General features: G+C 40.6%; 1 protein-coding gene across 1 annotated transcript; it reads left to right on the forward strand.

The window, feature by feature from the left end:
* The first annotated feature begins 342 nt into the window (after nucleotides 1-342).
* LOC148318136 (uncharacterized) lies at nucleotides 343-24,780 on the forward strand. The gene is made up of 7 exons (XM_088283417.1): nucleotides 343-695; nucleotides 4,483-4,653; nucleotides 8,344-8,441; nucleotides 9,864-10,008; nucleotides 20,974-21,123; nucleotides 22,545-22,660; nucleotides 22,858-24,780. The coding sequence occupies exons 1-7, from the start codon at nucleotides 560-562 to the stop codon at nucleotides 22,963-22,965; spliced, it is 924 nt and encodes a 307-aa protein (XP_088139543.1). The 5' UTR covers nucleotides 343-559; the 3' UTR covers nucleotides 22,966-24,780.
* The last annotated feature ends 2,231 nt before the right edge of the window (nucleotides 24,781-27,011 follow it).

Below are 27,011 nucleotides of genomic sequence, written 5' to 3' on the forward strand. Positions count from 1 at the left end.
GCTGTGTTCTGCTTTAAAATTTAAAAGCCAGCTTACATGCCATGTTTGTACAAACTTATTTTTTAAACATCAAAATATTGGAAGAAGGTGAGCATAACGCTAAAGGTATTGCTTATTGTTTTGTGCATGATGCCTTAAAGAGTTTGAAAAAAAACAACACAAAAAAGTGAATTCTTTTATTAAAAAAATAAAAGTGTTTGTGCATTTTTCCCCAAGATGCTGGTCAACCACCCGTGAAAACAAATTCAACTTACTGCTGTTTATTTGTAATTGTAACACAACAATGCGCCAGAGTAATGACAGTCTCTCATATAAACCAAAATTAATGGGCGATGTTTTTTAAATCTTCACTAATGGATAAATTATTGTTGCATAATGACCACAGCGTTGAATGCACCGACGACAACAGGAAATTGTCCAATGGAACCCGGAACCTTTGTCTCATTGCCTTGATTTCCGTTGGGAACTACTTTTTTCGTCTCACACCTCTGACTTAACCACAAACCAGTCATAAAAACCCGATCAGTGCTCAACTTCAACCACCCTACCTACACTTGTAATGTGTTTTCTTTTTTCTTCTGTAAGACTTTTAACAATGTATCTAAAGCTTGTACGGACGAGAGTGTATCGAAATAGCCTTTTTGGTCTGCCAATCAAACACCTGGCGCCAATAAACTTCTGCAGCACAACGAAAGGTACGAACTCGTTAAGACAAGTACATGTATTATAATCGGGGACACCACGGTTGCAATGACAGTAACTTCAATTCAGTGATAATTTATTTACTTACAATTCGTTGCAATGTTGTTCACTGCTTTCAAAATAAATATGAAACGATACCCTTTTCCCACTAACAACTCCTGAGTCCCATCACGCCATTGGCGCAGTGGCGCTTCTGCTCCTCTAAATGATGGGAGGTTTAAATCCACAACAAAAATTACTGTATATTAAACAAAATAATGTCTCGTATAGTTAATTAGCGGCGTTGCGAGACGTTCCGCGAAGTATGCATGAAGGCTCTCTTTTATTTTTTTTTCCAGATGAACCCAAGGCGTTTTACTTTTTTTTAAGTGGCGGCTTGCTTCATTAAGGGAGTAGCAAAAAAAGGATGACGTCACATGTCTCGTTGGCTGTTGTACCACGTGACTGGTTCGGGAACTGCTTCGAATTGTTCCGTGAGCTTTTGACTACTATATAAACCAGGGGTGGGCAAACTTTTTGAATGGCGGGCCACAATGGGTTCTAAAATATGACAGATGGGCTGGACCAGGGGCTGATGGATGGAGTGTTTTGGTAACCCCACCTCATCGGAGAAAAAAAAATACATGTAATTTTAAATGAAAGTTAACAAAAGCATTACAACAATATATATGCCTTTGAAAAACCACAAAAAAGTATTTTGATAACAAAATAGCAGTTTATTAGCACAGAAAAAAATATTGAACTGCTGAAGTGAACTATGTACAAAAGTGCGCGCGTGACAGGGTGTGCATGTGTTTTTGTGTGTGTGCCTGCGAATGTGTACACCCAAACATGCTCCCCCCATAAAAATTAAACTTTTTTTGTGTGTAGACACACCGTTGGGTTTTGCCTCAAAATAACTGTCTGCAAAGTGGCTTGTGGCATCCATGACGTGCTGCAGCGGCTCATTGGTAATAAATAGCTGAAGGAAGTCTGCTGTTCAGTGGTCCAGTGCTCGCAGTGAAAGTGATGTCTTATAGCTGGCATTCCCATCACTTCGAGATGCATGCCCTGTAAATTACAGAACTATAAACTGTTGCAAATATGAGATATTTTATTGCTGCAGTATGAATACTTTTATTCAACCTTTCTTTGCATCAACAATGTGAGGAGCTCTGTGGCTGCTCAATCCACAATAAGTAATTTATAGAAATATGTACAATTACTACACATTTACTTTTACTGTTGCTTTTATTTTCTACATCTCTCTCTCTCGCTCTTTCCCCGTCTCTCCTCTCTGCCCCCCTTGCCCCACACGCACACACGTACACGAATACATACATGCATGTGGCTTAGTTACATTTACTGAAGAAAATAATGTGAGCAGCAGCGGTTTTAGCAAAGTTCTGACCGATCCATCCAAATGTATTTTTGTATGCATACAACCCAGAGTGACAATACGCAAGTCCACCGATCGTGCAAATGCGTCCCGTTGCGCATGTGCGCGACATATTTTGTCCACATGAATAGAACACATGATCCGTACATGTATTATTAGTGTTACTGGCAACTTCATAGTATATTAGGAAATACTGTTGTGCATAACGGGTGAAGAAAGCTTTGAATGGGAACTAGCAAGCTATTTAGCACTGACCTTGTTCTGGTGGGTCCGGTGACGATTCTCTGCTGCTTTAACTCACCTCAGATATTCTTCTGCTAAATCGGGGTCCATATCCGGCTTCCATTCGTCAACTTGACTGCGGGGAAACTCCATCAAAGCTACACGTGCACCGTGTGGGCCGCTGAAGGCAGGTGGAGCCTCTTTTGATGGCTGCTTGCGTTTACGAGGACGAAGCGTCATCCTCTCATACAAAGCAACTCCATCCCCTTTGTCATGCTTATTAAAAGCTTTTATTTATTTTTTAGCCCAAAAGCATTCCTCGAGGGTAAATTGCTTTTATTTTCCATCGCTACTGTGATGTCTAATGCTCTCCAGTTTGCACACTCTTCTCTAGCGCTCCCCCACGACTCCTCCCCCACCCAACTACAATCTTCTTCTGCAGGGTGATTCTGCGGATCTCTTACACCACTGCCACCTCCTGGTTGATTTTTACATGATTTACAATGCAGACGAGGCTGATTCTCAGTCAGAAGTTGCGTCAGACCCTTCTGCCCAGTATGCCGAAAAAAGACGTACTTATACGTCCTTGGTAGGGGGCGCCATTGCTTTAAAAGTACTTGTAACAAGGTTTATTCATTTAATTTTTTTCAAGTTCAGCGGGCCGGATTAAAACGTTTAACGGGCTGCATGTTGCCCCCGGGCCGTAGTTTGCCTGGCCTGATATAAACACCCCAGGCAGCGCCCCACATTAAAAATGTGAGTGCGTGTTTATATTATCATGGCCAGCTCATCGATTTGACAAAGATATTGTAGCTTGTAAACTACACTTTGGAAAGTGCTATAGTAGAGTTTAATTTGATTAGAGATGATCTGTCTATGCAAATATGCACTCGCATTGCACACTCCTGGGAATTATTACAAAATAGGGTATAATACTTCGCATTACACTTACGTTGAAAAATTATTTAGCTATACATAACTTTTTTATAACCCATCGTCATTCCCAAAGAGTCAAACCAGACCTCATAATCATCTGTCATCACAATGTGTGTTTAAGAAGCAGCTGACTGTGATTATACACTTGGCCAGCAAGTGGATGCCTCCAGAAATCCAGCTTTCTTGAATCAATTGGCTTCATCTCACCATCACTAATAATGGCAAGTTCAATGAGTGCTTGCCAGAATTTGTATCCCGCTGCAAGGACACCTGCTTAAATTTGCTACAGTTACTGACTGATACCTGGAAACACGTCACTTGAGTGTTAGGGGTTACCTTTTTGTCATTGAGTGGATACAAATTCCGGAAGTTTTATAGGTTGCCCGCCAGAAGAGGTACAATTTATTTTCATAGTAAGTGATAATGTCATTCCGGTCAATTTTAATTCTATTTTTTTTAAACAATAGTTTTAAAGTTATTTCCCAGATGTATGTATTACTTCAAGAGTTACCATACAACAAATATTACACAGTTCATTTTTACAGAAGATAAATTTGTTATTGATCTAAGGGGAATTTAAGGTGCCTGTTGGATGGGTATATACGCAGTATGTAAAAAATTGATTAAGGCTGCATTCCAGAAAAGTGGGAAATTGGATTTATCCCATTTAGATTGTACCAGTTGCGACCTCACAGCGTTCCAAGTGAACAACAAAGATGGCTGATGGCAATATATATATTTTATGTTTTGTTCCTCAAAAATCTTTTTGAACTTGCCTTCGTAATTTTCTTTATTCAAATAAATAAAGAAATATCTCATCCATTTCACCGAATAACAATGTAGGGAGAAAGCGGCGTATCTTCACGCAGTCTGTACAAATCACATGTTATGGGAAATTATGTCGAATAACTAAATGAATGTAATAATAAGAATAATGGTTCAATTTCTTATATTGTGTGCTGCCGCTGAACAGGAAGGATGCAGAGAGAGAATGCAGTGGCAGTAATGATTATCTTTGGTTCTATGAATTTTGGATGACCTGTGCTTTTGTCACTTGTGGTACTTCATGTGTCAAGCAACCTGACAAAAATGTCGATTGTCAAGTCCAGTAAATTTGACTTACATAGTTCTAGTTCACAACAGAAGAAGCCCGTTTTACGTTGAATAGGTCAACAACCATTTATGCTGCTTTTTAATGGCTGTGGGTCCAACTTCACATCACTTTCACTCTTCGCTTTCATCAGGCGCAGGACAGACTGTCGTGTCAGAGCGCAGGGGGCCTGTGCTCACTGTGGCCATAAACCGCCCCGAGGTGCGTAATGCGGTGAACCAGGAGACAGCGAAGCATCTGCTGGGGGAGCTGGAGGCCTTCGTGCGTGAGCCCGCCTTGAACGTGGCGGTCCTGCATGGCATAGGTAAGATTTATCAGGATGTTTGTATGAGCAGTCTTCATTGACTTGCTAGCGGTGTTTTTTCTCCTCACAATTGAAGTTGATCATTCGTAAGCGTATACTGAAAGCACCAGAGAGTGTGGCATTAGGTCTGCTTCCATCCTCTGGTAAAATATAAGAAAAAAATTTAAATTGATTTATTTTTAATCATTATTTTACTATTTTCTACTGTGGTCAACAGTGCTGTCGGGGTACACATTATTATTATTTTTAGAGGCAGTGAGGTGCAATTGGCCCTTGGTTTGATTTAAATACTGTTTGATAAGACGTACCGATAATTATTTTGGGGATTATGTAAAATATTTTACGATAGAAGTGTTTAAAACATTTGTTATGGGACATAGAAGAGACAAACAAACCAAGAATACAATGTGAATTTCATTTAATAATTCCGTTTTCCCACAATTCCACACCTTAAGCCCAAAATTCCCCGTTCATTCCCAAAGACACATTAAACAGTTTACATAATCTACATTCCAAATTTAAGATGTTTGTTTTATTCCTTCACCTTGCGAATGATTTACAACATTCCTACAATTCCCACCTGCCAGAAATTCACGTATTGTACATTTTTCAGCCAGTAAAATTCCTTATCATTCTATATCATGTCACATTTTGCATCTCTTTCAGTAGCATTCAATAGGAGTCCACATTTTTCACCAATATTATAATATAATAATTCCACACATTCAATATGATTCAATATCCATCAATATAATTCTACATCAATCTAAATCTTTTAGGACCACTCCATATCATTCACTCCGCTTTTTTTCATCATGTTGTACTTTTTTTTTTAACCAAAATCATTTCCAAGTGATTCCCTATTTTATATATTGCACAATTTTCTCCAATGCCATTCAAGATCATTCCCTGTCATTCAATGTGTCCATTACTTTCAGTGTTGTTCCAAATTGTTCTGCATTATTCGATTTCTTTCAGTATCATTCCACAGGATTCCACATTTTTTTCATTCAGCATTCACATGCAATTGTTGAGAAATTTCATTTTCCGGTTTCTTTCATCATTGCAAATCTCTGTTGCTCACTGCCTTTCACTTTGCAAGTCTGTTGCTTATGTGCACTCAGGATCCGAAAAAGAAAAGTACAAGCAGATACCTGAACATTGAGAAGGTACAGATATTCATGAAAGTGCAGTTTGATTTTCGACATATTCCAGATGGGTTGAACTGAATTGGGTTGCCAAATTGTTTTGCTTTTTTCTGTCTAAACAGCTGGTTACTCCATCAGTGAGAGTTCAGTGTTATTTTTTTGAAAAATAAAACTAGTAAAAGTAAAATTCAATAACTTTTTAATTCAAGTTAAGATATTTGATATTAACTCTGGCTAAAAATAACCCTGTAAGAAATTCTGAATAAAGTCATTATAAAAGTGAGAGTTAATAAAAATAAATATGTAGATAAATGGTAAAAATTTAGGAGAAATAAATTTGTACACACGGTTAGATAAGTTCAGCCAAAAATAACTGCTTAGCATTCATTTAAACCAGGGGTGTACAAACTTTGAGGTGCCACATACGGAAAAATAAAAAAAGGCAAGGACTGCTTTGACATTTTTCATTTAACACAATAACAGTGTAGGTAAGATGATCTCATTATTTTTTATGGTTTTTCAAGATTTTGGCGTTGGCGAGTGACCCTATCCAATGATGACTGATTGAACATATCACGCAAATGACACAAGCCGTGTCTAATGTTATTTCAGTCTGTGCTGCGAGCTGCTAAAAATAAATGGCCATGGATTGGACATCCCCAAAAGAATTGGAACGATAATCAAAACAAAGAACCAGAATCGGAGCCGGAATTGTTTAGATCCAAACAATGCCCAACCCTAGTCAAGGCTCTTTTTTTTTTGTTCTCCATCATCTGTACCCCTCGCCACCTCACTGAAAAAATTCTGGCAATGGCAATGCCACTGCTTATAATTACAATCAGGCGAGGGGGAGGGTGTGTCAGATTAAAAAAAAAAAAAAAAAAAAAGGGTTTAATTAAACGAGGCTGGAAGTAGATTTTAGTCTGGCCCTCAAATTGTTCCTCGTGCGAGTGATGTGTTCGAGAGGTGGCCAAAAGTTCATATAAAATTGTGTGTGGGGGTGTGCGCGTGGGGGTGTGTGTGTGTGTGGGGGTGTGTGTGCGTGCGGGGTGCGTGTGTGTGTGCGTGTGCGCGCGTGTCGGGTGTGCGCGCGTGTCGGGGTGTGCGCGTGCGTGCGTGCGAGGGGGTCAGGTGATGACAATTTTTTGAATAAGGCCGGAAGGTTACCCAGTTCGCGGGGGACAGACTGGCAAAATAGGGTCAAGTGCCCATCTCTGATTATGACTCACCGGTGAGCACAGGCACACGCTAACTTATTTTTCTGCAATTGCACTGTTGCGCCTTTTGATGTCGCTGCACTAAAATTATGCCTAGACGCACACACGCACACACACACACACACACATCTCTTAATAGCTCAGAAAATCATCCCATCCACAATGCTTTCAACCGGGATCAACTGTCTGCGCCATGAAGTGGCCTCCAGAGGGACAATTTGCTCCTCCTCGGCATAGAAGCTGTTGTCAACTAAAAGAAATATAAGATACTTTTAGATGGTTCAACGCTCAGTCCACAAAATATAGCTTGTCTCGGCGTCCGTAATGGGAATTTAATAGCCATGAAGGACGTTTATTTCAGCGGGTTGTGCTCCAGCATATCAGACAACTCACCTTCTGGGATGATTACCAGCCTGTCAGTGTTATGGGCTGACAAGCAGGGAGACTCCACTCACGATGTGGTGGTTTCAAAACATGAGGAATCCATTTTGTTCAAATTAGCACCAATAGTTTTCATTGCCCTCATTAAAAAAAAAAGCTCAATGATTGCTTTCTGCAGGTTTGTCAGTAATCTAGCCATATATTCGGAGTGTTAGGGGCTCGGATTTCGGTGGGTGTTTGCGGTCAAGTCCAATCTTGATGTCAACTAACTGCAGTTAAGCTCAACTGAGGAGGATCTACTTGGAATGTTTTGCATTCCTTGTATGCAGTTGGACAGCACACACATACAAAAAAAAAAAGAAAATCCGCCAGAAGACAAAATACAACATATACCTCTTGTTAGTAATTGGGCCACACTGAAAAGAAGCGCAGATTAAAATTCCACAACAAAGTTGCAACATGACGAGGAAAAAAAACCCTACTCCAAGAAAAACTACATGATTTTAGGTGTAATGAGTTGGAGCCTGCTGCCAACACTGCAGCTTTATAGTCTGATGTGATGAGAATTAAGTTGTAGTTTTATGAGAAAATAATCATAAGGGAAAAAGTAATTTTCTTTCAAAAAGTGTTTGCCTATTAATAGTTTGTTGCCCCCTCTAATACATTTAATATTACAAATAAAAAGTGCATCTATTTGAAATAAGATAATCCTGCGTACCCACAACCCGAATGAAGATAAGACATGTAAAAAATGGATGAATGGCTGAATACAGTAAAAATACAAAGTAAGAAAATTACATAAAATAAAAAAATAATGATAGTGACACGGGTGTAATTGTAATAGAGTAAATGGCCCGTTTTTTTTTTTTTCCATCCTCATCATTTTCCTTTCCTTTTTGACTTTGCAGCTGCCATTGTTTCTGATTTTGTGGTCCCTCTTGCAGGAGGCAATTTCTGCGCTGGGTATGATCTGAAAGAACTGGCCAATCACGCAGCCTCTATCAAATTGGAGCAAGATGTCACCAAGGGTCCCGGGCCATTGGTGAGCGACAGGGCCTGCATATCATGCATTCTATTTTTACCCAAGTAAAACTAAAATAAAGTAAAACTACTTACCCTTTCAAGCCGTTTGACAGACATGGATTCATTATCACCTCATCACGTTTTACTCAACTCAACTCCTCTGTATTTATTAAGCACTTTAAACAACCACTTCTGTATGAAAAGTGCTGAAGCAAAAGTAGGTTATACATCATGAAACAATAAAACTAATTAATAATGAAGACAGTAAAAAGCACAAAAACAGTCAAACCCAGAATAAATATGAGTTTTAAGATGAAAAGCTTAGTAACGAGGGGGCTTGTCTAACAGTGGATGTAATTCCAATGAGAGGGACCGGCAGCGGAAAAGGATTTATCCCCCCTGAGCTTTTGCTTAGTCCTCAGTACCTCTAATAGCGTCTGATCTGCAGACCTGAGGCGGGGGTACACCCCGAACTGGTTGCCAGCCAAACGCAGGACACACATAGACAAACAACCATTTATACTCACAATCACACCTAGGGACAATTTGGAGTGTTCAATTAACCAACCGTGCATGTTTTTGGAATGTGGGAGGAAACCAGAAAACACAGAGAAAAGCTACGCAGGCATGGGGAGAACATGCAAACCCCACACAGGAAGGCCGATGCCGGAACCAAATCCTGCACCTCTACACTGTGAGGCCATCATGCCAACCAGTCGGCCCGTGTGCCGCCCAAAACAAATAACCCGTTCTGAAAAAGATCTCTAAAATGAATAGGGACGTCAGAGCAGGTGTATGAGTACTAGTCAAGAGGTGAGCAGCAGCATTTTGGACCTACTGGAGATGCTTCATGGAAGATTGGCTGACTCCAAAATAAAGTGCATTACAGTAATCCAGCCGAGATGGGACGAAGGAATGAATTACTGTTTCAAACTGCTTTTGAGAAACAACATTTTACCTTAGCCAGTTGTCCAAGATGAAAACATTTGGATTTAACAACCGCGGCGATTTGCCGATCCAATTTAAAATCACTATCCAGTTTAAGACCCAAGTTCGAGACTGTTGGCTTTAGAAAAGGAGCCAGAGGGTCCCAAGTCAGCAGGATGAGAAATGCAAAGGCCACTGGGACCAAATACCATCCATCCATCCATTATCTATACCGCTTCTCCTCACAAGGGGCGCGGGGACCAAATACCATAACTTCTGTCTTCTTTTTATTTAAATTCAAGAATGACATCCAGGTATTAATTTCCTCGAGACAAGACAGAAGTAGAGTCAATAAAGTAAGTTAACTAAAGTTAGTTGCACTGGTCACCGATCTGACGTCCCCTGGATTTGTGCCGCATGACGATGGCTTCAGGTGTTTTACCACTTTCGGGCTATTTGATTGCTATACTTTACTGTATGTGCTCTTGTGGATTAATCCGCTAATTTCCTGCAGGGTCCCTCCCGTTTGCAGTTCTCCAAGCCCTTGATTGCAGCCGTCAGTGGATTTGCCGTGGCTGGAGGACTGGAACTGGCTCTGCTGGCTGATCTTCGAGTTGTGGAAGAAAGTGCCATCATGGGGGTGTTCTGCCGCAGGTTTGGTATGTCTCACATGATACTGTATGTACTACCTGCAAGAGTATGTTCCATTTCACCGTTTGTCTAGCTAGAACACTCAAACCAGTGCTATTTTACGAACAGTAGATGTGAGCTGGTTAAGATTTGCCTAACTATTTGCATTACCATATTTGGGATGAGAGGGCCAAAATGCCTTTTTTTATGATGCTGGGTATTTCTGCTGCCCTGAATTTATGAAGCAGCTCTTGTTTTATCTTATCGTATTGTGCAGGTGTACTGAATGTTGTTTGCTCGAGATTTTTCATGATATCAAGGACACTGGTTGTAGCTGTAGTCGCAGTGTGTCATAAAATGTACATTTATCCTTGATGGTAAAAGGGTTTTTAATTGTACATGTTGTGACTCGGTTTGTCCCTTTGAGTCCTTGATGTTGCATTGGTCTTTTATTTGGTCACACAGAGTGTTTTTCTGTATGTAAGCTTGAGTTAAATACTTGTCAGAACATTTAGCCCTCCATGCCCTGCTGTTTCCGCTCTACTCTTTTTTTTTTTTTACTTACATATTTTTTTTTTATATAAGGACTTTTACTTCGCTACTTTCGTCTCCTGTCTGTTTCTGGGTCCAAATCCTGACCCTCACGCGACAGTACGTTCAGACCAGTCATGGACCCAACAGACTCGGATGACACAATCCACCAAGTGAGGGCACATGTAGCGCTGCTCAGCAAACAAGAGCGCCTCCTGCGGGAGGTTCTAGACTCTATTCAGAACCTTTCTACCAAGGTCAACTCAATGGCCGTCCAGTTGACGCCAAGCGCTCCACCACGGACTTCAGCTCCAACTCGAGCCCAGCCACTCACCTCCAATCAGGGAGTGATTGACTCACCTATTGCTGCTGTGTGTTTTCACCGGGAACCCAACATTCCGTCACATGAACAGTATTCTGGGGAGGTAGGAGCTTGTGGCCGCTTCCTGTTGAAATGTTCCATGGTTTTTGAGCAACAACCTAGCACATATTCCGACGATCGCCACAAATTGGCCTATGTCATTAACTTGCTTCGGGGAAAAGCATGGAGATGGGCAAAATCCTTGTGGGAGTCAAAGTCAGAAAAATTTGAATCATTTGCTTCTTTTTCTGAGGAGATGCGTAGAGTCTTTGATCAACCTCTCATTAATCAATCTGCTGGCAAACAGCTAATGTCATTACGTCAGGGCTCTCAGTCAGCTGCAGACTATACCATCGAGTTCAGGATTTTAGCTGCTGAAAGTGGATGGAATGAGGCTGCACAAAAAGCAGCTTTCGTTTGCGGACTGTCCGATGAGCTACAAGATCAGCTGTCTACACGGGATGAGCCTGAGTCTCTTGAGCAGTTAATCTCATTAGTGATTCGGATTGACAATCGCTTCAGAGAACGCCGTTCAAGTGCCAGACTTGGCTGCTCTTCCTCCCCTCGCGCTGCTGTTCCTCGACTGGTTGCTCAGCCTTTCACAAGCCCAGAGATGTCTGCTTCCGCTGGGGAAGAACCCATGCAACTCGGCAGAACCCGCCTTTCCTTGGAGGAATGTGCCCGGCGGGTTGCGCACCGTCTTTGCATCTATTGTGGAAGGTCCGGCACTTCATCAATCAGTGCTCACTCCTACCCAAGTCCCCCCTTGCTTCCACAGAACGCAATCTCAGGGTGAGTGACACTAAGAACTGTAGTGAATCTTCTCATTGGACAAACTTGCCTGCCACTGTCTCCTCTCCCAGAAACTTGGTCTCCCTTCAGGGGCAGACAACAATTCATTGATCAAGAGGTCATTAATAATGTGAAATTCTCTGTGTCCCTTTTAGACTCACCCAGACCTGTCAGTACCATCGATGGAAGCCCCCTAGAGACTGTTACACACCAGAATGTTTCACACTCTCACCATTTAGGGTAACCATCAGGAGCACATTAGGTTTTTCTTATCCTTCTTTCCCAATTGTTCTTGGACTACCCTGGTTAAGACTTTATAACCCACACGTAAACTGGCCTTCGTCCATAGTTAGTTGGAGCACTTTCTGTCATGCTCAATGTTTGCGACTCCAATATCCCATCCGTCTCTTCTCATTTCTCTTTCCGATCTTTCTTTGGTTTCACTTGAATATCACGATTTAAGCAAAGTGTTTATTAAGTCCTGGGAGCTTTCCATTCCCCCTCACCGAACCCCAGAAGAAAATGTTAAAATGTTAAGTATGTTAGATTAGTTCTGATGCACCTCCTAGAAAACAAACTCTTGGTCAAAGAAGATAATTGTGAGTTTGGTGAACCCCTTTATTATTTTTTTGGGCTACATTCTCGGCCATGAGCATCTTAGGCCAGACCGTTAAGATTGAGGCAGTGGCTAATTGGCAAGTTCCTTCTTTGCACAAAAACCTCCAGCAGTTACTGGGGTTTGTAAACCTCTATAGGAGGTTCATCTGTGACTACAGCAAAGTCGCCACACCCCTCACCCATATCACCTCGACAGCCTCTCCATCATCATTGACCCCCAAAGCTGATGCTGCCTTCAAGCATCTAAAACAATTGTGCACCTCTGCCTCGGTCCTCATCCATTCTGATCCTGCTCTCCAGTTCCTAAGTGGATGGTTGCTAAGTCCAGGTTTGGGCCCAAGCTCTCTATAGAGAGGTTCCAGACACCAAAAGGTACATCCTTTTGCATAGTGATGGGTTGATATTCACCTCAGCGAGTGTTGGGACATATTTCACAACCTATTTACACTGTTAGTCATTCAATAGTGACCTCTGCTGTAGATTGAAAAAGTTGCATGCTCTAAACCCAACATTGGCCTGTTAGATAATATTAAATCATTAAACTGCTTGTGGTTTTCTTAAATTATGATCTTATCTTTGTATAATTTCTTTTGCTCCATTTTCTGCTGAGAGAAGTTGTTTATAAGAAGCGTTCAAAATCTGCTTGTTTGTATAAATGCTCACATGAATTGTCATGTAAGATACAGGAAATTCGTAATAAAATTTGGAGATCAAATGTGTAATTTGTGATTTTGTTAAACAAAATGTTCTAATCATTTGACATAACACTAAAAATGTATTCATTCATATGTTTTTATTGAGGAACAAAGTGTCTTTGCTCCAAGGCAAGTCCTCCTCGTGCACACTAGTTCCCCTGCCTCGAACCGAACCAGGCTGTCAATTTTAAGTTTGTCTTCATTGCTCCTCGAGTGTGTGCTGTGCTGTGTTGGTCATCTTGAATAAACACATACTCTGAGGAGTAGTAAGCACATACTTGCTGATTTTGTTTTTATTTTTTTTTCCTTTGTCATGTGAGGTCGCTCTAACATTAAAAAACTAATAGCGCTATCACTATCAGCACTTCGCTGCTGTGATCCGGCACATTCTTTAATCTAAACTAAGTTTTCGCGAGTTTACCGTTTTGTTGGTTGCATGCGCCACATCCGTGCATCTGCACACGAATTGAGAACCATAATGGAATGGGAATTGATGTTAGATTCTGTAACTAATCTCAAATACAAAAGCAACATCATTCTTTCTGGCGTACTCAGTGAAGAATCCCTCCAAATTAACACATTCTGAGTCGAATTATAACATTTACACCAACTGCAAGGATGGAAAAAAAGGTGCAAATTAACACTTGTTTAAAAATACATTTTCAAAAAAAGTTTTTGAGTCTCCTTTGGTCGTTCCCCCTTTGCATCCCTTTTCTTGCCCATTCCATCCAAGCATATGTCACCCATGGTCTCATGCCAGCAATGGGTCATTCTTTCTATTTTTGGGCTTTGTTGCTTTGTTATCTCCCCAGCTCCGGTCGTGTGTCTTAAAGGCGCTGGAAACACCAGAGACCGTGACTGCCTGACCTCCTTGATAAGTAGAAAAGGAAGCCACTGAACGCAAGGCCAAACAAAGCGTTTTATTGGTGTTGTGCAACTTCCTCATAAACACTTTTTTTTTTCTGGCAAGGTTTGTCCTCTCATGTGCTGAATACAAGCAGAGCAAGACTGTGCAGTGGCTCCTGATAGCCTATTACGGCATCTCTCATTGACGTGCTTAAAATATAATTAGGGTGTTTATAAATAAAACTGCGGTTCAATAGTTTACTGGCAGCGTAGTGTGTTTAGTGTAAACATGAAGGGCTCATCATCACAGGCCTGTAATTTGAGTGGAGAGTGTTGTGGCCGTGCCCCCGTCTGCCCTTCTGTGCATTCTCTGAGCCTGCAGAAGTACTTATCAATCAAGGAGTATCATGTCTTTTTTGTGCACTACAAAGTCTTCAAATCTATAGCTGAGTCTTTAATTACCGGATGCGCAGCCATATTCGCTAACTTAAATGGGCGTTCAAAATCTTAACTCTGGCCCTTGTCATGTTGAGCAAATTAATGCTGGCTTCAATGCCTTGTGTGTGACTGTAGCTCAGCTTTTCATAGCTGATGTTGTGTTGATCTTGAGAGAGCAAACTAATTTTCACTGAATTGACAGAGGCTCTGCCTGTTTTAAATGCACTTAATTTTGCATAATAGGACTGCACAATATTGAAAAAACATGCAGTATGCGATTTATACTCAGGAATATTGCAATATCAATATTGCGATATTTAACACTTACCTAAATATAATTATATTTCGTTTTTTCATGCCGCAAAATAATAAGCAGGTATGTGGGTGTGTGTGTGTGTGCGTGCGTGTGGGCGTGTGTGTGTGGGGGTGTGCGTGGGTGTGTGTGGGGGAGTTTGTGGGGGGGTGCGGGTCTGTGTGTGTGTGTGTGTATATATATACACGTTTTAGTGTTAGTAATGCCCTTAGATACTGTTCACCTGTTGGATGCAACTGTGCATTTAGGGTTGCTCAAAGTCAAATAATTGCTTACTTAATGAATACAATTCCATTTGAAACTTATTGCACGTTTCTGCAATACACATTGCACGTGTCATTATCGCGATGGGGTCAGTCAGAGTTAACCCGACCATCTCTGAGATACAATAAGGAATATATTTGTTCATCATGATCCTCCAACTCCAAATCCCAAATCCTCCGGACTACACTAGCAGTGTGGGAGATACTGCACGCCAAACTTTACCTTTATAAACACCCGATTTTCTCAGAAATTACGCGGCCAATTTTCAGGAGAAAGGAGTTGTTGGAAAGGGAATCCAACAGGGATTCTAAATTGACTATTTCTTTTAGGAGTGGGTAGGTTGAGGTAATTTGACCTTTTGACCTTTACTTTGTCCTTGAATCTCACCTTGTGGAACAAGTGACCTTGAAACCAACTTTGCTGATAATCTATCCCCAACATGTTGGCTAAAACTTAAAAGTTTTGTATTGGTAATACATTTTGTTTTCCAGCAAATTGATGTAAAAAAAAGGCATGCTTCTGATTCTTGGTGTAGTGCAGTGCTTCTCAATTATTTTCTGTTACGCCCCCCCTAGCAAGAAGAAAACAATTCGCGCCACTCCCCCACCACCTACTCTCCGCCACGACTATAAATAATAGTATTTTCGTTGCAAAACAAACCTACACGTTGAGTCTGAGTCTGACAAGTATCTTCAAAGTGTGCTGTTATTCTTTATCCTTTCTGAATTTTGACCAAAGAATGCTGGAGACCTTTTATTAAAAAAACATGGGGACTATTTTGAATTGTGACAGAATATATCAGTCCACAATCACCACAAAACAAAACCAGTGAAAATCAAACTTCCCTGTCCATTTCCATCAAACCAATAGCTTTACCGTTATTTATAGTGTTTCCTTTGGATGATTTCCTTTTAATGATGTTACCATTTTTGGGCTGGGTACAGATGGCACCAGCTGCAGGGAATCCCTGTCAAAAAAAAACAAAAAACCTTGATGGCTCTCTGCCACACTCTAATGTGGGCTGATAGCGACCTCTGGCACATCATTGGCTGATCCAACTTGCGGCTTTCTCTCTGCTGGGGCCCCTTTTCCTTGCCAAGGAGGAAATGAGAAGGTGGTTGTGTCATGGTAGTCTGGTGGTGGTAATGTCTGCTACTTGCTGAATTTTTTGAGAGCTGAAACGAAAACCACTATGCATGCTTGCCTGATTCCTGGAGTTATTTTGGGGCCTTCAACCCGCGGAAACTGGACTAAAATACCTCCCGTCCAAGGACTTGCTATAATGTCAAGCTTAAATAAGGGTGTTGTTCGAACACTCTACTGCGCACCTGACCCCATCTGACCTGCAGCCTCCTGCTGTGCCGCTGCTCCCGCCTTCTGTCTTAGCTCAGAATTACTGGAGATGTAAGCCATATGTTACAAGCGAGGAAGAACCGCCGTGCAAAGCTAACATAACTTTGAAAACATGTGCTGCGAATTCAATTGGTGTAACATAGTCCAGTAATGGCATCACAACCAGTTGGTGCTTTTGAAGGACGCATTAGAGGGGAGAATTGGGCATGTAAGCATAATAAACACGGGCTCCTCATCTACATTTTTCAAAACGAATGGAAAATTACCATTCAAGGATGGCAAAAAACTGTTGAACGAGAATCCAACATTAAAGCGTCTCTCACTAATTGTGGGCGCATGTAGCAATGTTTTTTCATCCGGGTTTGCGCCAGGTCGCAAAGGATTGCATTTCTATATCAAGACATAATCATCCATCCTCTAGTATTACTTCTAGTGGAATGGAATATTTGTAACATTCCTTGGACCCAATTTAGTTTCCAAACTCCAGGAATGTTTGAAGGTTACCAATTTACTTATATTCAATGTTCAAAGCTCTTTGTCTTCTCTTATTTTTTGCTCTTTGTCTTTTATCAAACTGGTGTAGTTTTTTTTAAGTGACATTTTACTTGTTGTTTAATTTTACTATCACCAGAGAGATATTTTTTCTCGGATAATCTCACATCTTTCGAAATAGCATTCAGCCCCTTCTACCAATAGGGATGATTAATTGTTTTCCTTTGTTTTCTTTTTGCACCTATGTAAACAAACAATTGTCTTGGAAACAAATTCACAATCAATATAAATAATATCCATCTCAAGTTAATAATCAATTATTGTCCATTTATCCACAAATGCTGAATCTACAGATTAAAATTTGAGAAAATGTTTGGGGAAATTCACTTGTTTATCCTGTTGAGGTGGGGGGTTTTTTTACACTATACAACCTTGTCTCCTTGTAAATGTTAGAATTAACATACAGTGATCTGGAATTTTAAAAGGGCACTTTCATAAATCCTAATTAGAATGGTTTCTGCCTAAAAGCTCCTTTGGAATATAAATGTCTAAAATAAGTGTGGTGTGGAAACCATCATAAATTGTGACAATATAATCTACCACTAATCTTTCTGTGGTATAGAGGCTAATATATTATTCCCCCAAATTCGACCATTTAGAACACGTTTGTTGTCCCTGAGAAACTCAATCCGCCTTTCTCCTTGTGAATTTACAGTATCATCCAAAACATTCAGTCCGTGAGTACGGCCCAAATCTGAAGCACAGGTCCAGTCAACTAAATTCCCAATTCGGCTGTTGAAATCTCTGCATGTGTACACTGCTTCAAATTCAACTAAACTATATCATTACATGATGATGATTTTTGACGAAAATACCAACTCCTTCTCAGCATTTCTTAGCTTTTAATGAGTCGTCCAGTTTTGACCAAACCAAGTGTAACCAATATCGTCAAATGCGGTCTGTCCGATTAAGTGAGTTTCAGTCCAAAAAGTATATTAATTCTGGATCCAAACACAGTCTTAAAGATGGTCTAAGTTCAGATTTCAGCTCCGTCCATCCTTTTCCGTTTCAGTGTAGAAGAGTGTTGTGTTTTTCACTTACGGGCTGGGCTCCAGAACCTCAGGTGACCATGCGGTATACAATCGTCCGCTCTGGTGCCAGCCCTAACACCAGACCACATATACCCGACCACACCACACTATTAATTTTAATATCTTAATATCAATATTAAAAATATTTTGCATTATTTCTTATTACTTAATATCTATACTTTTAAAATACTGTACTTATTGCCATTACAAACCCTTCAAAGAATAAAATCAATTTCTGCATTCTACTGTTTGTCTTTGCCTGGACATGACCTGAATGATGGCAAAGATAAGTCATTTGTGACATTAAGCATCATTTCATAATGACGAGACGTATCATGACGTTGATGGTACTGCGTAACTTGACGTAATTAGTGCTAGTGTAAACTTCACGTCATGCAGTCAACATCAGCAAGACTGTCCTCCGCAGAGCAGCATGGAATCTGCTCCTCTTTCCCTGTGTTTCAAAAGACCTGCTTTTATCCTTTCGACTATTTAGTCTGGAATTGTCCGGAAATTGTTAATCCACATCAAACTTAATCACACTTCCCACATGAGGCTGGTGGGGAGCATTGTGGAGGCTTTTTTCCCCCCGCTCCCCTTTGATGTGGTTGGGGATGCCAGCAGGACCAGCAGCAACCTAAAACACTGTGTGTCCCATTTCACATTGCGTTAGCAGGTTGTTTTTACAGTCTGCTGCTCCGTCGAGTGTGGTCTCCACTTGTGTCAAAAAAAAAAAAAAAAATTGCTTTTTATTCACTTTTTTTCCCTTCGGACTGGCCAGGTTCAGTCGATGGGAAATAATGTTGTCATCTTGAACTGTTTCTTATCACTTGACACCAAAGATGAAGACAATGAATAGAGAATTGGAGTAAAAATCTCATTAGTTCAATTCTGAAATATGACAAAACAGACATTAAACTGAAAAAAGGCACACCAAAAAGTGAAACCAAAACTATTTAAGGCTCATCATCTGTTAGTGTCACAAATTTGCAGCTTGAAAGCTATCAATACTGTACAAATATCACAAGGAAAAATAAATAATTTTTTTCAGTCTCCAATTGAAAAAAAACAATTTTTTTCCCTTCCTTTGAACAAGAAAAGAGGAGTACTTCAAAATGTTTTGAAAGGTTCAAAACTTCTGGGAGAGGCAAGATTATCATTTGTCGGCACCATTGCAAGGCTTTTTAAAGATGAATATAAAACAACATCAAGGCCACCCTCAGTTTTGTGGACAAAAGCACATATCTGATAACATTCCTGCAACCAGAAGAGATGGGCCTTTAAGTAGGAATGGTTGAAGGGTTGTTGAAGGGTGGAGGTGCCGCGGAGATGTTTAAGAGGGATCCTTCCGGTTGCTGATAGTGATGGTGCCAACAGCAGCACCAAATGACAGCCCTGATTCTTTTATCTCCCCGACTGCTGCTGTGTGTGCTTCCTGCCGTTTCGTTTTGTCTGCTTCTCTTTCCTCTGTGGATCAATCAGGAGATAGTGAAACTCATGCATGAGCAGGAAAGCCCAGACATATAACCAGGGTTAGTTGCTAATTGTGTATAAATTAATTAAGCTGCCAAAACGACAACAATCAGTTGTGATTCGTAACTTGCTGCTTGGAAAGTGCAAAATGCTACACTAAAAAGGCAACGTTTTGTCACAAAAACAGCACATTGCATGCACATTTAAGTAGAGAAAATGGTCTATGAATCCACTAAATACATTGTTTGTATTTAGAAACTCCAAAAGTCTTTTGAGAACATTTCCAAATGGATGATCCCAATTGGATTAAAGTGAGACAAAGCCTTGGCGTGCAAAAACCCATTTGTGTTGTCTCTAGTCACGTGTAAGAAGACCTTGCCTCACAGGCATACTCAAAGCCTTTGTTTAATGAGAACGCTACAGAAAACATTTTTTGGGTTATATTTGGGTTGGTAGAAAATGCTTGATGTGTCGTTTTGGTTTTCATATTTCTTTTATGGCAGCACTGTGGTCTTCTTCACAGTCGTCGTGAGGTTCTGGGCCGGAATCTTGGATCTCTGTGGCGTGGAGCACTTTTGAAGTATGAACAGTATCGATATTTTAGATTTGATTGAGTTTAATTCATCAAGCGTTGTTACAAATACATTTTTGTTATGTTTATAATGTGTAGTGGGGACCTAGTTGGAGGTTTGTGTCCCGGGAAGGAACCAAACATTTGAGCTTCCAAGGGGTTAGTGGTTTTTAAGATAATACTTGTGTACTCTAATGTGATGGAATAAACTCATCCCAGAGAAAATAGATATTGAAAGTGACTGGATTGGACCTTGGAAAAGGCAGGAAGAAAGGCGGTGGGTATTCTGTCTGTTTTAAAAATGTGAAGAATCTACTGACATAGTGATCAAGAACAGAAACATTTCCATAAACCTACAGTTGGTCTACCATTCCCTATCCCAGCCTAATGTCAGGCAGAGGTCCACACAGAACCTTCTAAACTGCAGGCAGTCCACTGGATGGGTTGCACATTTCCAATGTATTCCAGTTTAGTTTATTGGAACGGCTTGGGGAGTCGCTTGTGGCATATGAATAGAAACGCACTATTTCTAAGACTCCCCACACAATGACACAGAGGGTTGAGGGGAGCGACGACCCTGAATGCCAGCGTGATGGGGTTATGAAAACACCCCTGGTGCATGTGCTCTCAATAAGGAGTGGCTCGGACTCACTAAGGGATTGCGGTATGGAAGCGGGCAACTTTTCTTGCGTGTGTTCAAGTTCGTGTTCATTCCACTTCCAGCTGTTGCTCTTTAGATGTTTGGACGCATGCCAAAAGTGTCGCACACCTTGCACTGTAGTGTTCCCTTCCTCCCATCTCTGCATGTCTTCATCATGGTCAATGGTGGAGACAGGAATAATTACAAATGTGTCCAGGGGGACTCGAAACAACAAGAAAAAAAGCAGTTGTGGAGTGCAGCAGCAGATTTAAAATTGTGTTACCCTCATGGCAGCAAGCTCAGTATTTATGGATCTACATGTTTGGAAATGACTCCTGTGCTCTTCCCCGACCATTAAAGTTGATTGATTGATTATTTAATTCTGCATTTTTTTGTCCAGACCTTTATTAGGAGTAGAACCGTTTTTAAATAGGTATGTGAATGCCCAGATTGTGCTGTCCTGTCCACTTGAGCTCATCCCGGGGAGTCTCACTGTTTCCTCCTTTTTCCTTGCAGGGGTTCCGCTGATCGATGGCGGCACTGTGAGACTTCCGCGGCTCATTGGTCTATCCAGAGCTCTGGACCTGATTTTGACCGGGCGGCCCATCGGGGCGCAGGAAGCTCTCTCGTATGGACTTGCCAACAGAGTTGTCCCAGATGGACAAGGTGGGCACATGGTACAGTCCGGCTTGTGATTTTCTGGCAACCTTCAATTTTTAATGACATAACTGACAAGCTTAATCTTCTACTAATACATTTGGTCTCCTGGTAAGCGTAATGTGTTCTCGCTGCCATTTTGACCTTGGAAAGGTTTGGAAACCATATTGCATTGTGGCATGTGGCAGCCATGTTTGAAGCGACCAATGGAGAACATGCAGTAAACGTTTTGCTGTCCGTTTGGTTGCAGAGTGAAAGACATGTTAAAATGCAAGCATGGGAAATAAACTTAAAGAGACAAATTAGACCACGAAGTCCGAGGCTAATACCTGGCAAAACGTCAACCTTATAAATGGTATAAAGCCCTATGGTATTTGTATTACAGAGTGAAGCCATAAATGTGAGGAGCATTGTGCTAGCTGAGTTAGCACGATGTTCCTCACATTTATGTTTTACAACAAACCTGCGGCCCTTGTGACAGAACAGAACAGAGAATGGTTTGCATTCACCTTGAAGCCATACATGCGTATGTGTTATTATGGTTTCTGTTTTTTGCTTAGTTTACTAAAGTGTGTGACACCTTTTACTTTCCGTGCTACTGATCTCTGATTGTCAGTATAAGACAACCAATTGGCAAGAGAAGACGGCTATATTCTTCCACATGCTAAGCATACATAGAACAGTAGCATTAGCTATGTTTCTCCACATCTCTAGCTTCTCATCCTTATGTGACTGTAGGGACCTTTACTTCAACGCACGAGTCCGACACCGTGCTTGAAGTTAGAGTTGCTTGCTAACACTTTGTCCGTAATCCCTTCATTTTCAGTCACTGCCCCCCCCCCCCACCCCCACACCCCTTGAGAATGGATCGAAATAGGGCCCTCTGGTACAATAATGTACTTTGTGGTTGTGATGTGTTTGTAGTAGGAATGAGAATTGAGATTTGGTGGTCTTTGTGTGAATATTCAAAGCAGTGAAAACGTAGTCCATCATTGATGATATTACTTCATGTGAGAAGGGGGGTCACCGTGCGACACAGCAACGTCTCGCAGTACTAAAATTTGGCTCCAGAAATGTGAAATTATCAGAAATACTGAGGTAGGAAACACAAACAGGGCACGTCCGTGTATTTGTAGGATACTCAATGTTGTTGGCATCAAAAATGGCCGATATGTGGTATGACATGTTCCCAAGCGCGTCAGACATGAGACATCAATCATGAGGCGTGGTTTCCTCCGTAGAGCACATGTGGCTCTGCTCTCTTGTGGCTTTGGCTTAAAGCTCACAGTCGCAGCACAGGGCCCGAGATGCTCATTGAAGAGAATTTTTAGTAGAAAAGAAATGATTGTAGGCGGTCAGCATCTATTTCCTGTATGATGAATGGCCGCATTGGCCGCACATCCTTTACATCCTGTGCGTCGCAACCACAGGATTACAGGCGGCCCTGCAGTTAGCCGAGCAGATCAGCTCCTTCCCACAAGAGTGCCTTAGGGCCGATCGCTCCTCGGCCATCTACAACTGCTACGACGCAACCTCCTTCACGCAGGTATACACCTCATTTGCATATTTGAAACTGCCATGTTACTTCATACAATGTGGCTTTAAATTAAGGAAATCTTGCTTCAAACCTTTTAACTTCACTGGTTTTTAATATGAAAGCTCATTATTATTGAATTGTGAGACAAATTATTGAGAATGAATGATTACTTTTCATTTTTGTGATTTTTGACCCCACCTACGAAGGCTATGCAGTATGAGATTGACCATGGAGCACCAGTTGTGTTGTCGGAAGCTGTTGCTGGGGCAACTGCATTTACGACTGGAACTGGACGAGGAGGGAAGTTTTCTTAAGGGTTTTATAGGATATGTGTGGGATATGTTGCAATATAAATATATAGTACAACATGTGTCACTCATGTATTTCCTTTTCTTTATAAACTATTCTGACATAGGCTCTTGTTTAGACAATCATTATTAATTTAAAAGGGAAATATGATTATGATTATTAATTTTATTTTTAATTGCACGTGTACAAATAGTTGGGCTTAGAGTGTTTGTCGACCCCATCAAACGTGAAATTACACTACCAAGTAGGGCTGAACGATTTATCGTTTTGGGACCGAAATTGCAATCTAAGACAACGTGATTTTGAGATCATCAAAGCTGAGTTATAAGCAGCTCACACAAATCAGCGCCAAAAAAAGTGCCGCGCTGTCGCCGTTGTCCCGCAAGTAATTTATTTCACCGCTGCTTGATTCCTAGGCGTCAAGCTACCTTGCGCTGCAGGTGTATGAACTTTATTTGAACTCTATGCAAGTCTGTGCACACCAGGAGCAACGAGCTGAATGATGCGGATCATCTCCTCTGTGATGACAAATAAACTACCTCACTAACAAGTAGGGTTTTAACCGAAGTGGCGAACCAGGAGTCACTAAGCGTGCTAAAGTGAAATACAGCGTCAGGAAAGAACCAAAATAAGTGTTTACGTGTACAGTCAACTTTTAACAGAAGTCTGACTAGAACCGAGTTAGGGCGGAGAGCCAATAGCTATGAATAGAAATGTTCTTTTTCAATCAATACATATCTAGTCATAAAATTAAGCGACAGCAACATTAGCAATTTAGCGGACACTCTCAGACCGGAACACATCAACGGCTGACGTCATCATAACAAAGAGGTTCACCGTCAAACGTATGTTAAATATTCATCATCTCACCAATAATTTTTGCCCTATTTTGCACCACAGAGTTCTTGAGCTCTTCACAATAGATCTCAAAATTCTATATTTTAATCAATTTAGCTTTGCTATAGGACAATGATTTTAGTGACATAATCTGACATTTTTGTACAAAGAACTTAAGTCCAAAACGTAAAACCTTTTTGGGTTTAAAAAATGCATTTTCATGTACACATTTACACATAATTACAAAATCATACTTGACCGGAAGTAGTTTTTAAAACTTGAGAAAGAACTGCCCCCTCACAAAACCTCTTTACTGTCCTTGCATGATAATAGTAATAGCCTTTATCGTTTTTAATGGCATTTTCTGTCATCTTTGTAAATGTCACGATACATCGTGAAGAAAATCGCAAATCAAATTATAATCACAATATCTGTCAGAAAACCCGCAGCACAATTTTTCCTAAAATCATTCAGCCTCACAACCACGTATTTTTTTTGTCAATTTTGTATGTCAGAAAATGTGTTTGTGAGCAAACTGTATCAATTTTCTCTCGACTCCTGCAGTCTGGCTTTTAAAACATAACACCCTCAAGCCAAGTTTTTTTTCCACAAAACAGACCTTTCTGTCATTTGAAGATGGCATGATACAATGTGTGTTAAAACAGCAAAAACATTGACAAAGCTCTTCTGAATTAAGTAATAGGATAATGCGAGTAGTGTTTATCTTGCTGTCGCACCAATTCAGTGTGTATAAATAAGTCACAGAAATTAGTAGAAAGTTCACAGTTTTTGCATTACTTGATGACTAAGAGCGATTAATCTAGACACACACAAGCAAATATATGAGGTTTGAGGAGGTGTCCTATCCAGACGGTGAGATGACAGGACACAGGCCTGTTCTGCTGCCACTTAAAACTTAACATGCCAAGTAAAAATGTTAAGGTCCTATAAAAGTTGTTTTATACAAATAAATGTAAGATGTATCTTGGTTTATGGCTGGATCATTGCTTTGAAAATCCAGACCATCACACGTCTGACTTTTAATGACTTTTTGAGAATGTTGTCTAAACATCACCAATATTTGTGAGCGTGCGCTCGCGTGTGTGTGTGTGAGTGAGTGTGTGTGAGATGATATGTGGTCGCTTTGATGCTCGTTGTCACTCCTCACACATTGATAAGATAGACTCTAAGCAGCAGTAGCAGAGACGCAGAGATCCGGACACCTTTGGGAGCTTATCAGTGGGACCATCAAAATCTGATGTGGCACCATGAAGACATAACACAGGTTTGGGTAAAAGGAAGGAAGATAGTGAGGGGGAGAGGGTGGGGGTGGCTTAGTCAAAGGTTTGGAAGAATATATTTTTTTCCCCATTCAGGTTTGGGTAAGAGTAAAAACCAATATTTACTAGGACTGTCAAAATTAAAGCAAAAACCCGAGATTAATTAAAAAAAGAAATCACATTAAATATTTTAGCTCAGTTAACTTTGTATACTTTGCAAAACCAAATTTAAATATTAGCTGTAAATCTTTAGTACATCATCACAGAACAAAACACCGTGATCAAGTTACCACTGGGCCTTGCAAACCAACACAGCGGGAGTGTGGTGCTTGTCAGGAGAACTAAATGTACTGAGGAAGTTTGGAGAATTTTCTTTTCTAATAAGAAAAAGGCCCAACTCAATTTAGATCAAATTTGAATCATCGGAAGACAAACTCCTCAACACAGCAACTTAATGGCTCAGGGAAGAGATGATTATGCATTAATATGATTTACATTAACTTTACAAATATAAACATTGATAGATTAGGCCTCTTTGGTGCATCTGAATAGATAGTTAACTTGAGCTAGGCCGTTATCTTGCTGTGACCTTTTCTTGCTTTTACTGGGCTTCCCTTCACTATGACACCCTTTGCTCACATATTAGTTGATTTCTGTTAAGACCGTGACATCACACATTGTCACATGGCCTAGGCAGCGTCACAGAGAGTAAAGACCACCGCAGACTGCGCTATGCTTCCGAGCACAGTTAGGACTGGAGCGTGGCAAAAAATGACAGTTGGCTACTAATCCCCGTACTTTGGGCGATTTGAAATATGAACGCACAACTATTTGAACTGCGCTAGCCTGTATTCAACTGAGGCTCCCCATAAAACAGAGGTCGACGTCCAAGTTCAAACACAGGCCTTATTTTTATCTAACAGTTCCATCCTGAGCCGAAATTACATTTTCTTCAGGCAAACCTTTCTTTTTGTACTAAAATTATCTATTTAATTTTCAGTAGATTTACCAATATCTAAAGCTCACAGTTATGTTTTGTCACAGTATTGCTGTCACGTGTGATCATTTTTGTAATATCATAGGAAAGCTTTTTACCTCTGTGTTACAACATGTGGGAACTGAGGATAGTGTTGAAGATTTGTAGGTGTAATTCTTTCCCATACTTGCTGTACAAATTCAGTTTGTCTGACCATTGTTACGTCAAAATGTTTTTCCATTTTGCGTAAGTCGTTGACACTGATTTCATTGCGATTTACTAGAATGCCGTTCACTGGAAAGGAGAAGATATTTAGTGTCTTAGAGTGTGATAGAATCAGTTAAAGACACGTGTTCAATGCAGATTTTGGATAGAATTTTCAAAGCAGCCACCAAACAGACAAACCATAAACAAATGGCATGCAACATTTAAGAAGGTGTGGACACCAACATCTTCAACTGAAATGACTGAACAAGTTTGACATACCTTCCAGTGGAGCTCACAAAGGTCAATCAAAGGACCATTTGAGAGCTTCATATATCATTTACAACTATTTGAATGCATTGTAACTAAAGGCTCGCATTGTCAACATTTGTGAAACGTGTAATAAAACTATTTTGGGGATTTTATTTGATTTATTTTATTCAAATATTTCAGATCAATAGCCACACATTTTCAATGGGAGACAGGTCTGAACTACCTTAGGCCAGTCTAGTACTCGTGGTGTTTTACTACAAAGCCACACTGTTGTAACACGTACCAAACGTGGCTTGGCATTGTCTTGCTGAAATAAGCAGGGACGCCCCTGAAAAAGAGGTTTCTTGGACGGCAGCTTATTGTTGCTCCAAAACCTGAATGTACCTTTCAGTATTAATAGAGCCTTCACAGATGTGAAGTGTTGTTAACCATTTCATGGGCACAAACAAACCCCATTCCATTACAGATCCTGGCTGAACTG

This window comes from Idiotropiscis lumnitzeri, chromosome 19 (assembly GCF_059441095.1).
Source record: "Idiotropiscis lumnitzeri isolate Australia: NSW breed Sydney's pygmy pipehorse chromosome 19, RoL_Ilum_1.0, whole genome shotgun sequence".
Lineage (NCBI taxonomy): Eukaryota > Metazoa > Chordata > Actinopteri > Syngnathiformes > Syngnathidae > Idiotropiscis > Idiotropiscis lumnitzeri.

What these genes read in the sequence shown, in the direction of transcription:
- LOC148318136 (XM_088283417.1), top strand. Translation starts at nt 560, where the DNA reads ATGTGTTTTCTTTTTTCTTCTGTAAGACTTTTAACAATGTATCTAAAG. An exon ending in CTTCTGCAGCACAACGAAAG is followed by an intron (nt 696 to 4,482) that starts GTACGAACTCGT and finishes CGCTTTCATCAG; the next exon opens with GCGCAGGACAGACTGTCGTG. An exon ending in GGTGTTCTGCCGCAGGTTTG is followed by an intron (nt 10,009 to 20,973) that starts GTATGTCTCACA and finishes TTTTCCTTGCAG; the next exon opens with GGGTTCCGCTGATCGATGGC.